At 42.7% G+C, this 12534-nt stretch overlaps 1 protein-coding gene across 1 annotated transcript; it reads left to right on the top strand.

Annotated features, from left to right (window-relative positions):
• Window positions 1–2922: 2922 nt before the first annotated feature.
• On the top strand, window positions 2923–8511 carry LOC128753939 (pyrroline-5-carboxylate reductase 1, mitochondrial-like). The gene is made up of 9 exons (XM_053856178.1): window positions 2923–3069; window positions 3480–3556; window positions 3905–3975; window positions 4041–4220; window positions 4295–4402; window positions 4703–4816; window positions 5675–5767; window positions 6173–6336; window positions 7741–8511. The coding sequence occupies exons 2-9, from the start codon at window positions 3490–3492 to the stop codon at window positions 7916–7918; spliced, it is 975 nt and encodes a 324-aa protein (XP_053712153.1). The 5' UTR covers window positions 2923–3069; window positions 3480–3489; the 3' UTR covers window positions 7919–8511.
• Window positions 8512–12534: the final 4023 nt, after the last annotated feature.

Genomic DNA, 12534 nt, shown 5'->3' with positions numbered 1-12534 from the left:
GTCTGCCTGTGATATTAAAAATGCACATCTTCACTGTAAAAGAAAAAAAAAGCCTCTTCCATCCCACTTTTGTTGCCACGCACGGACTTACTTTGCCGCACTAATCAGCTGCAGCAACAAATAGCTGGTAACCCTCCATGGAGATGTGCACACGAGCGGGTGGGAAGATTGGCACCGGGGTCGTGTTTTATAATAAATCTCTTAGGTTTTTGTCAAAGGAAGACCAAATGAGTTTGCTGTGCTCCAGCACACATGCCACCTGACGGATAACACCAAAGGCAGGGGCAGCTATGTGGACTGTGTCTGTCAAAGCTTTTGAAGTAGTGTGGCCAAAAGTAAACAGGCTTTTTGCCAGTGTCAAAACTGTCAGATGTCACTGTGAGATAATCTGCGTCCAACACTTGGTGCAGGGCTTATCTGAAGGTCCAGTCCCAACTAACTGGAGATCAGCAACAGCTAGCATTGCCTGATGTTCAACAGTTTGCTCATGGCTACATTGCAGAAATATGCCATCATTTGTTATGAGAGAATGTACTAAAACAATGCTGTCACAAGTTGCTTTGCTGGTTCAACTGTGTTCAGCTTTTCCGTAGTGTTTTTGTGCGTGCAGTGATGTGTAGTGACGTCAAAATGGCTGTCCACATCCAGATGTGTCTATATGTAAAATCACATCTTGTCATCACGCCAAATTAAATGCCACAAAAAAGGGTCATATTTGGGGCTGGAGAAAGAAAATGTCACTCAAATATATTCCGATTTTTTTTATATATGTTATGTAATATTATAATCTTATATATAACGTTAAATATCAGTATTTCTGCCCAGAATCTATTTTTTCCCCACATTATGACGGCAGCAAACACAACATCCATTTCCTGGTGTAACCAAGCTCATGAGCATCTCCTGCTCATCTGATCAAATACGCAAGTTTAATACTACAAGTTAACAATGTATTTTCAAACACCAGCTGTCAAATGTAGACCAACCAATAGTTCATGCTGGCAACAGTCTCTCCACGGTGCCAAATCACGAGAGCACCATGAACTGTATTCATACTATAATTCCGTATGATGTCACTTGGCTAGAAAGGCAGGACAAATGGGAAGTGTGGCCTGACAAAAGTCTCTTTTGTGAGAGTTTTATGCAGGTTAGGAGAGAATTGGCAGCCCTGTGCTAACATGTTACCGCTGCTCAGTATAGCTGTGGATGATTGTCAATACTGGAATAACACTATCTATGCGATGGATGGTCATCCTGGGCTCTAAAACTGCGGGGAAAGTAGTTGGGTATTTGTCATTTAATCCAGCTCCCACAGTGTCTAACCTGCAGCATCTGCACATTGATCTGTGGTAATGCAGGCTCTAAATCACTGAAACAATTTATCTCCCAAAATATTACTGTCAGAACCTGTTCCGTCATCTTTTTATTGCACATTTTTATATATCTATAAAGACTGGATAATACTATTTCTCATAGGAAGCAGGATGGGAAACAGACAAGTGAGATAATGGAGGACGTGAGCACAGGTGAGACCTGGGAGGATGGTAGAGACAGTGTGAGGTGGAGGAGGCTGACGTACCTTTATAAAGACTGTGCTTAAATCGTCAAACAGTAACAGAAGAGGATGTCTCCTGACAGCTGACCCTGAGCTGTACATTCTGCCTTATATATAGACAGGCGCATATGTAATCCATGAGTCTGCATTCCAGCAGCGTGTTCATGGAGTCCTGCTGGTGAACCTGAACAACAGCTTGTGGAGTTGCAGGATCATTTATTGAATTAGAAGTGAGGGAGTTGACCTTCAATGCCTGATTCTTTACAGTGCATTAGCCAGTGCTAATTTTTAATATATATATCTCTCACCTCAAATTCTGACTCGGTGTATGTTGCCCACGTGAGGGCATTAGAGTCAGCACCCTTATTGAAAAGGAAGGAAAAGAAGAGATATCAGCGTCATGTGCTCAGTGATGACGGACGGTCACATCTCAGCGTGGAGAACAGCGTGGTGACCTTTGAAACAATCTACATACGTGTACTGTCTCCAACATCACTTGTACTTTCCTTCATGAGCTGTAATGCCAACTGAATTTTCCGAGTGTCAGAAGAAGATAAGTGTTGGCTGTCACTCACTTTTGTTGGAGTTTCAGCCAGTGGACTGTAAAAAAAATATGAAGCGTTGAGGATTCCAATCCCTTTCTGTAAGGACCAGCATGATTTCTATCATCCTCCGTCTTCTACACAAGTGGGTGGACCGGTGCAATGTAATGTCATCTGTAATCATCATATTTTTTCACAACATCTAGTTCCATATATGTGGACCATCGTCCTGGTTTGCTTTGTTCTGAGACTCACCAAAAAAGTGCAAGGCAATGATTAACTCCATTAATGACACAACTGTTTACTTGGTGACAATGTGGCCCAAATAGTTAATGTTGACCCAGGTGTGAGTCACGGGTCGCCCCTGCCTGGTGGTGCCTCTTGTCTTTTCCCTTCAGTAGCAGCCAATATGAGAGAGGGGGGCCAGCGTAAGAGCTTTAGCCAGTGTCCTTGAAGTTGAATGCACACCAAGTGCTTGTGGGGTCGTTCTGTAAACACTCCAGTTTCCTCCCACAGTCACAGGGATGTGTCTATACAGTGATGGGTGAGTGACAACTACCGTGGATTTAGCCAACATATTCACAAGAGTTCTCTTTTACAGAGAAAAGGTGTCACGTCTGAACATCACGTCTGATCTGCCCAGTACAGTATATAGTATTTGACCTACTTCCTCCGTGAACGCCTCACCATTCTTTCCTCCCTCGCCAGACTGATGCAACGGTCTTAGAGTCCCGCCTTGTTTTAAAGCGCGTGTTACAATTGGCCAGAAGATTGTGAATCCTCGCTCTGATTGGTCAGTGAAGGTTTACTCTTGTCCGTGATTCTCCTCAGTGGGTTGAGTAAAAAAGGAAGCCACGTTGACTTCACAAACTCGTCTTTTTCCCCCCCGTTTTCCTTCCAAGGAAAGTTCCAAGCCACGTCGGCAACCTGGTGGAGTCTTACCTGGACTTCTGCGGCTTCATTTAAACACAGGTAAATATGTGGTCATAGCGTCTAATGGTCGTCTTTGTCATCAGGTACCGGCTTGCTAACGCAGGCAGCTAACTGCTCCGCGGCTAACGGAGATTTGAAGCGCTGATACATCTTTTGTCTGCCACTAATCTTCAGTTGTCAGCTGACACCATCGCCATGCTTTCCATTTCTTTTGAGTTGTCAGTGTTATATTGATTTTTTAAAGCTATACATAGCTTTTTGAAATGCACATTCGTAGAGTTAATACGCGTTTATTATGGACATTATTCATGTTTAACGCCCGGCTCTTTAGTTCGATGAGTCTTTAAACCCGGTTTAGAATCTTTGCAGCGTTTCCGTATGTTTGTAATTCAACATGTGAAAGTGGCATGGAAGTTGCGTGCCTTCTCAGACTGCGTTTATTTTGGCAGACCTGACAGGATGAGTGTGGGCTTCATTGGCGCGGGTCAGTTGGCTCATGCCCTGGTCAAAGGGTTCACAGCTGCAGGTAAGACTGGTTTCCTGATCAAACATTAGCTACGGATATATTTAAAGGTGATAAAAACTATTAAACAATGCCCGAAGCGAGTGATTAATTAACATCAGCCCTTCAAAAAGGAAGGAATAAATGAATAGCTTATGTAAAATGCTTGAGAACTGCTACTGTTTTCTGCCACGTACAAAGTGGTTGTCGTTGCCAAACTTGTCATTTACCCAAACACATTTTCACACTCTGCAGTGGTCAGTATCGTGTAATATAGTCCAAGGGAGGAAAGGTGTTGTGGGATCACCACAGCTTTGATTCACTCATGCAGCATGTTTGTCATCATTTATTGACTTCTCTTGTGGTCTGCAGGTGTGATCGCGACACACAGAATCACAGCCAGTTCTCCAGACACAGACCTGCCCACCGTATCAGGACTGAGGGTCAGAACTCAAATGCAGTGCCGATATTGTGCATATTAAAACAAATATCCTATCCTTGTCTCCAGAAAATGGGAGTAAATCTGACGACGAGTAACAAGGAAACAGTCAACAAGAGTGATGTGCTCTTTTTGGCTGTGAAGCCTCATATCATCCCCTTTGTCCTGGATGAGATTGGACCAGACATTGAGGACCGTCATCTTATAGTTTCCTGTGCTGCAGGTGTTACGATCAGCTCTATAGAGAAGGTTTGTCTTGTAAAATCCTGAGGTGTTATCCTTACATGAATTGGATTTTCAAACTATTTTGACTTCCTTTCCAGAAATTAAATCAGTATCGTTCAGCTCCAAAGGTGATGAGATGTATGACCAATACTCCTGTGGTGGTGAGAGAAGGAGCAACCGTCTACGCTACAGGAACTCATGCAGAGGTAAAGACGAAATGGATGTAATAATCATTAGATATAACACCATTCAATAGAATATCACTTTAGTTAAACTAAGTCAGCATTACAACACTAATAGCTGTGTGTCTTCACTGTTCACTGTGTAAGTGTATCTGTGATTTCTTTTCTGCTTCCGTTACTATACAGCTGCAAGCGATCAGTGTTTTTGGTAACTGTGACAAAATGTTGTCATATCTGAAGCACACTCAAATGTCTTCCCTCTTCCAGTAATTGTTTCGTTGTTATTGAAAACTGAAGAATTGTTTTTCTTTGGCCTTTTTTCAGGTGGAGGATGGGAAGTTACTGGAGCAGCTGATGGCTAGTGTGGGCTTCTGTACAGAGGTAGAGGAGGACCTCATCGACGCCGTCACTGGACTGAGTGGCAGTGGACCGGCCTACGTAAGTAACAGAGCTAGGCTCAGTTGCAAATCTGTGCAAAGTCTTTCCAAGTGTTCACACAGCTGTGGCACAGGTGCGGCAGCAAAAGTCCCAACCCTCAACCCTGTTTTCAGAACTTGTCGAACTAGGTCGGAACAGATTGTGCATGCGACAGAAAACAGTGATGATGGTGTTTCTGGTCCTGTGTAAATGGTACCTGAACTACTGTGAGCCCAGTTCTCAACCAGTCAATGGATGAAGTTTTATGGGTGCATTTAGCTAAATTTTACAAGTCACAGTTGTGTTTTTACAGGTGCGACAACTAGACCAGCAAGTAGTTGCACAACTGGAACAAACACCAGGCTGATTTACTGTTAGGGGCTTTTTTTTTAGGGCAGAAAAACTTTCCTTCCTAATTCTTATGATTCCTTGTTTGTAAAGTGTCTGGAAGCATTAGCAAATGAGTGGCTCACTCTGACAAAAGCATGACATAGCCTGTTCGGGAAATTAAATCAGAAAGATACAGAGGCCTGTGTTTTCACATTTCATCTATTGACGTCCTGTCCAGACCACTTGTAACAATCTTCCTAGTCACGGCTTTCTAGAGTTCCAGAAGTATTTTTTTTAAACTTAACTAAAACTAAATAATTATTTATTTAAAGCACCATATAAATATTGCATTATTATAATCCTGATGTGTCAGTGTTAATTACAGTCTTGTGGATGTTGCTCTTTTTCTGCTCAGATTCAAGAATGTCAATTCTTGATTCCTTTCCTCTCCTGGTTTTTGTTCGCCATACACTTGTTCTTCACATTTCATTTTTTGAATTTTGATTTCAGTGGGTGTGTCTTTGATTCACATGAAGCATTTCTCAACAGGCTTTCACAGCCCTTGATGCTCTTGCGGACGGTGGAGTGAAGATGGGCCTGCCGAGGAGGCTGGCCGTCAGGCTTGGAGCTCAGGCTCTGCTGGTGAGTTTTGGCTAGATCTCCACCTGTGAAGTTTATCGTGTGTGTGGCTGATATGAGTTTTTATATTGCTCAGTAATGATCTTTGGCATTACACACATCATTTGGGGACCTTTAATGTTGAATTAATGAGGATGCCCATGTACAGAAGACTAAAGTCAGTGGCCTGTGATGGAGTCAGTGTTTTGCTGTGAGCTGTGATCTGGATTTTGACACAATATTTCAAGGTTTCTATTGCTTATGCCGCTGATACCATGCCAACCGTTGCTGTGTCTGGTTAGTAAACAGACTATACTATAACATTGTGCGCATGAGTGACAGTATGAAAACATTTCTTTTACTGAAGCTACTGTGTCTGTACTGTGCTGATGTTAATTACTGCAACTGCTACCTGATTTTCCATTCCAGGGCGCAGCTAAAATGTTGCTGGAGTCGGAGCAGCACCCTGGACAGCTGAAGGACAACGTTTGCTCACCAGGGGGCGCCACCATCCACGCCCTGCACGTCATGGAGAGCGGTGGCTTCCGCAGCCTCCTGATCAATGCGGTGGAGGCTTCTTGCATCAGAACACGGTTAGACTGGACTCATGTTCTTGTATTAAATTCATTCCATTTAGTTTCCCATGGAAATGCTCATGGTCTGTGGAGAGGGTTATCCTGACTGGTGAAGGTCTGAGGCAACTTCAACTTAAGATCTGTCAGTGCAGTCACACACACACATGCAGAGGAGGATCACTGATGCTAATTCTGATCGGTACACGAAGAGGGAGTTTTGACTTACCTGCACGTCTCAGAATATTTGTACATCCGTGATCTGCCTATGTCTAAGCTTTGACTTTTTAGTTAAAGCAGTTGTAGGCAGGAATTAATTTCTTGTATATAGTATTTATATAATATTCTAAGGTAAATGTCGGGTAAATAAGTGTTATTGCAGGCTGTCGTAGAGCGAGAGCAGCTACAGATAGAACATGAGACATAACATGTTACACTTAACATGGAACATAAACACTGCAAATGACGGTGAATCGACTATTTTTCTGTCTGATAAATGCTAGCGGACGTTAGCCGCTGGTGGCTGATGTCGGAGCTAAAACATTTTGCTGGATATATCTACACTATACAGCGATACGCAATAAAATGACAATATGTAGCGGTGCAATATGACAGACAGCAGACAAACTGTTAGAACGTGAGCAACTCATTTTCACTGGCAGTTAATTCATTGAAAAACTATTTTCACCATACACAAAGTATATCCATCCCGTTTTTGCACCGCAGTTCATCTATTTCACTGCAAATATATACAGTATATGCTACACTTATATACAAACAACAAGCATATAGACATTTGTTTCATGATTTGGCAACACAACAGAGACAGCAGTAAACACAAAATTGACTTGCAAGTCAGGTAGAAACCTTGCCACTTCAGAATCAGAAGAAAAGCCTTTGGTGGCTCTCCGTTCTAGCCAGGCTGTAAATGCACCTCCTATATTTACTGTTGTCCGAGATCTTGCTCTGTCGGTTTCACACTTTCTGTTCTTAGACTCCTCACTACAAACTCTCGCTTCTGCCATGGTGTAAATAGAATTCAGCTCGCTGCTAAGGTAGCCCTGCCCTTTTGCCGTAAAGTGTTGTGGTGGGGGTGCAGTTGGGGCTGTGACGCCACTCACAGAACACGCCTTGGGCGACTGGTCTAGAGAAAGTTACATACTGCAAGGGAGCGTTTAACAGAGAGCTGGAGAGTCTGACTTCGGGACTTTGGACTGTTCAAAATGAAACCTGTCATCTCAGGAAATCTGAAAATAATCTATTTATGTCTAAATATTACACATTGCTGCTTTAACCCTCTTACTACTACAATTATAACCCAGCCACCATAATTTGATGTAAGGGCCTTATAGTTGTGTAAATGATGCTATGAACAAGTGCTTCTGTCATAATGTCTTATCTTTATCTGACTCCTTCCTCTTCCAGCGAGCTCCAATATTTGGCCGACCAGGAACGAATCTCTCCAGCGGCGATTAAGAAAACAACTCTGGACAAGGTGCTGCAGCAGCCAGGAGTGACGGTCAGCGGAGTGGCCAATGGAAACGGCAGATCTGGCCTCAGTCTTTTCAACACGCGCAACACAGGGGTGAAGAAGAAGAACTGAGTTAGCACCCTGTTGTTCATACCCGGCTTCATCAACTCTGCTAAACACATGCAGAGTTTTACCTGACATGTTGCTTGACATTATCAGCCCGATCGTCGACCACTTATTTATTAGTATTTGGAACTCAGAAGGCTTGACGCTGAACTGTTGCTGTCTATGACATGATACTGAGGCAGAATTATTCCGTTAATAAGCATTCTAAAGCCACAAGTCTGACAATAGACTGAGGCCAGTCAATACCAAAGGCTAACTGAAGGTGTTGCTGGAAGACTGGGAAGCTTCTTGTGTTGTGCTATCAGCAAGAACTGGAGCTGAACAACTTGAGTTTGTTTTCACTATCATGTGCCTTTTATCCCATGTTGTGTCGAGATCCAAACTCTATCAGAAGACTTTAGTTTTAAAGGAAACCGCAGGTCTGACTTTCACAGAAACACACAATGTATATTTTCTTAAAGTAAGGGAAAATATCGACATTAAAGCTAGTAATAAGATGTTAAAATGACATCTGTTAATCCGTCCTTGTAATGCGTCCTGTTTTATCTTTGTAATGTTACATACCTTTGTTTTTTCATCATTAAAGAAGCTCAGCCCAATACTTGCTTACTGTGTTCATTCAAGATGATTGTGAAGATCCTTCCATATGATGCGCACGAGCATCAAGCAGCTCAAAATATTTTTAATATGGCTCTCCAGAATTCACTTTCAAAAGTTGATGATGACCAGCTCATTTCCATGTGTGATCGATAAGCTTTGCAAGTGTGATGGAAGAAACTTCAGAGGGTTCTGTGGTGACACACTGGTTATGTCACCACTCTCAAGTCTGCTCTCAGCAAAGATTGACGGAGAAGACGGAGAATCCTCTCCACCCTCTGGATACACAACACAAGATGGTTTCCCAAATGTTGACAAAAAGAAGTTTTGAATCAATGAAATACAGTGATAAAGACAAGAGCTTTCTGCGAATTTGAGTATCCTCTTCTTTGGCGGGTGTTCTAGCATTAAATGTAGCGTGTACTACTGTCAAACTGAATCCTAAATGGAGAGCAGGTTTTTGTCTTTTCTTTGAATCTCACTATCTTGTGTTCTGTTATGTGCTGGACATGAACCGAGCTGTCTTTCCCAGCTCCGACTGAGGTAACTGGAAAGCAGCTTTAGACCCGGAGGGGATGTAGTTCACCAGGGGAGGAAGGATGGTGTCTGAATATGTTTAGTCTATACGACTGAATCAGAACCATGAGGTCAATCTACGTTCCTGTCTTCACTTGTCCAAGAAACAAAGCATGGTCATCCATGAGAGACTCAGAGTAGAGCCACTCTACCGCCACGTCAAGTCCAACCCTCTGCTCAGCATTGAGTATTGAATAAATAACAATTACACGATCCGTATAATATCCTTGATCCAAACTTTTATGATCTTGTGGCAACAACAGCTTAAATCAATTCGGAGCACCTGAAATGTTCTTGTCCTGAAGGAGCCATAAAATCACCTTAAAAGCAAGAGCCGATCTTTTTAATCAGTGATAAAGCAACACTGGTTTAAAATTCCACCAGAAATCCGGCAACACATTTTCATCAGCAGTTCAATTTTGGTAACTCTCCATCAGAAGGACATAAAACCTCGGTAGACGGGTGTTTTTTTTGTCCTCTGGCTTTTCCTCCACGCCCAGAAGAAGCAGTCGTTCTGTTTCGTCTCTTCATACTGGGGAACTTTTTACTACTTTAACAACTTTATGGATATTTTTTGGCGTATTCCTGCGCTCAGGGCTGCCACATTTTGGATTAACAGATGCCACTTTGTGTGAGGATGAGATAGGCCTCCGGGTCCGTTCAGGCAATACACAGGTGCATTATGGCGGAGTGAAAATGATGGAGGGGAAGCGATGGTTTGTGAACAGCCATCTCCTCATTATAATTGAACAATTTGGAGCTGTTGTAGGATTAGTTTATTTTCTTTAAACGAATACACCCCAGTGTCCCTTGATTAAATTGAGGCCCATATGCTCTTAGTGCACTCAGGCTGTTTATTTGTGCGTGCAGTTTTTTTTTCTCCAGCACCGCTGAAGTGTCTGAGTAATCCCTCTTTTATTTCCAAAGGTTATTCTTCGCTTGCTCCTGCCGCTGTCCGTTAAGATTAGCCGTTCCAAGAGAGACTTTCATTTGCCTCTCATTATTGGAACGCTGTTACCTTTCACTGGTCGGCCAGATTTGAGTGAACCAGCCTTCCAGTTTCATTTTCTTGACACCAGCGGTTGAAAATGGCTTGGAAATAGGGGCGTGTTGGTCGGTGTCTCAGACAGGAGGCTGCATTGTTCTGCAATGGCATTGGTTTCTTTACAGAGGCAGGACAGATGCTACCTGTCATCTCCAGTCAGTCAATGTGATCATTGACCTTTCTAAGGAGGCATGATTGTTTGCATATCAAATCCTGGAGATCAGCCAGGTGACTCGATGCGGGGACACTGCAAATGGAAGCCAGCAGTTCTGCTCTATCTCTGACACTTAAGTTGTCAGTCGAATTTTTGTACTTGTGCATGACAGATCTGCGGGTTGATACAGTATCAGCTCATGGCAGATTTCAAGTGAAAGAGGAAGTTTCAACACGTTCGTGAATCGGCACATGAGCTTCCCCCTCAGCCGTAGGGTCATCGGAGTGTCACCTTCCTGACTGTCTCACTTCAGATCTGCATGTCTGACGTGGACCCTGCCGTGGCCATTGGAGGGACTCTCACCTTCCTGGATGAGAAGCACGTATTGTTGGGAAACAAAAACTGCTTTAGAGCTTTGAATTTCCGATAACTATACTCCATTTCGACTATCTTGGAAATTTCTTTTTGAGGGCTCGCTCGAATCAACAGCCAGTAAGGTGGAGCAGTGGGTAGTGCTGCAACCTCATTGAAAGAGTCTATGCCAGAGTCCTCTCTGTAAGGTTATCTTCCATGCTTCCTTTGCACTCAGATTTCCTCCCACAGTCTGTGAACATTGGCTAACGGATAACTGAAGTGGCCCCTGACTCTCACCTCAGGGCTCCAGCCCCTTGTAATATGGGGGTGAACCGGATCACATGACAAACTCCTCAGTGATACGTCACGTTGGTACCAAGGGTTCAGTGTTAGAATCAAACCAAGGATGGATGCGTCCGTGTTCGCTCTAATTGATTCTGACCCAAAATCTAATCGATTAATGTGTAATATGGGCTCTTAATATACTAAATGGCATTAGCCTGAAATAGGCAGCTAATGGTGGACCGGCACTTTCTTGTCCTGCATGAGTCATTAGCTGCTCAGAAATGGGATATGAGATATTGATAAACTACTGTACATCAGTCCTAATAGTTTAGTTATGTTACTAAACTGTAATGGATAGTCGATGACATACGATCGCTCGGTGGATATTTATGGCAGAATTCGTCTCCTCCACTCGTTCAAATAGCCTTTTCTCCTCTTGAATAGACTGAGCCAGAAGGATTTTGCATTCATCATCCCGACATTTAAAACACTGCAGGGATGTCGAATCAACTTTAAGTGTTTTGTTAATTATCACGTTCGATGAAGAACCTCGTTTCAAATGACCCGTTATCAGGAAATCTATTTTAGAGCCGCAGCGTTTAAAGTGTTTCATCATTTACTGTTGAGCAAGTCGTGTCTCAAGGCGATTGCACGCGGCCTTCTTGACTTGCTGATGGGAAAAGTCGGCAGCAGTTTGGGAGAGGATGATGTGCGTAACCTGCAAAAAATGTTAGGATCAAATCCTCTCTGGCTTTAGATTTATATATATATTCATGCTTATTGACAGGTGCTCTGCCATCAGAAGTGGGGTTCACTGCCAACTCCACCTCAACTGCTTCATATATAGAGCATTTACCATAATATTTAATTTAGTTTTGACCCCCAGGAAACAGGGAAAATCCACAAACAATGGATTTGGTAGAGAATAAACCAGTGATCTTATTTCTCCTCCCTTTTTAAAGATATCTTTATTTTCACTCTTGGCAACAGGTTGTGCGATCATGGGCAAAATCATGTAGGCAAAATAACTCAAAACAGATTTTGCACTACTCTTCAGCGTCATGGTGGTGGGAAAGTCTAAGTGGAAGTCTATGTTTTCAAAACATTTAGGCAAGACGACTGTAAATAATAAATAATCTGGAGTGGAATATCCCTTTATCTAAACAAACTGTATTGTGCAAGTCTCTTTAGGGCCACACAAAACAACTGACCGGCCGTATTTGACCCCCAGACCATACGTTTGACACTGCCATGAACCCTCATTGCACTCTAAAAGGTCAAAGGTGATATAAAGAATTGTAAGAGGTAAAGAATGTAAAGTGATTCCCTCCTCTGTTTGCGTTAGATGGATTTACATTTCAATCATTGAAGTGAAATGTTATTTCCGGCATGACTGATTGTTTAGCAGTTTTCTTGTCAATTAAAGTCTCATATAAAAAGGGGGGAGAACAGAGTCCCACTCATCGCTTCCCACAATCTTCCAGAGAAATGTCTTTATGTTGCTGGTTATTAACTAGAAGGTCCGTCGCATGGTAGTATTCTGATGTCTCTTTAAAAGTAGGTTGCGTAGACGCTTCATGAATGAAACCATGTGATCCAAACATCATTTGA

Source organism: Synchiropus splendidus, chromosome 2, assembly GCF_027744825.2.
Source record: "Synchiropus splendidus isolate RoL2022-P1 chromosome 2, RoL_Sspl_1.0, whole genome shotgun sequence".
Lineage (NCBI taxonomy): Eukaryota > Metazoa > Chordata > Actinopteri > Syngnathiformes > Callionymidae > Synchiropus > Synchiropus splendidus.
Note: the sequence above shows the minus strand (reverse complement) of the source record. Positions and strands in the feature narration are given on the sequence as shown.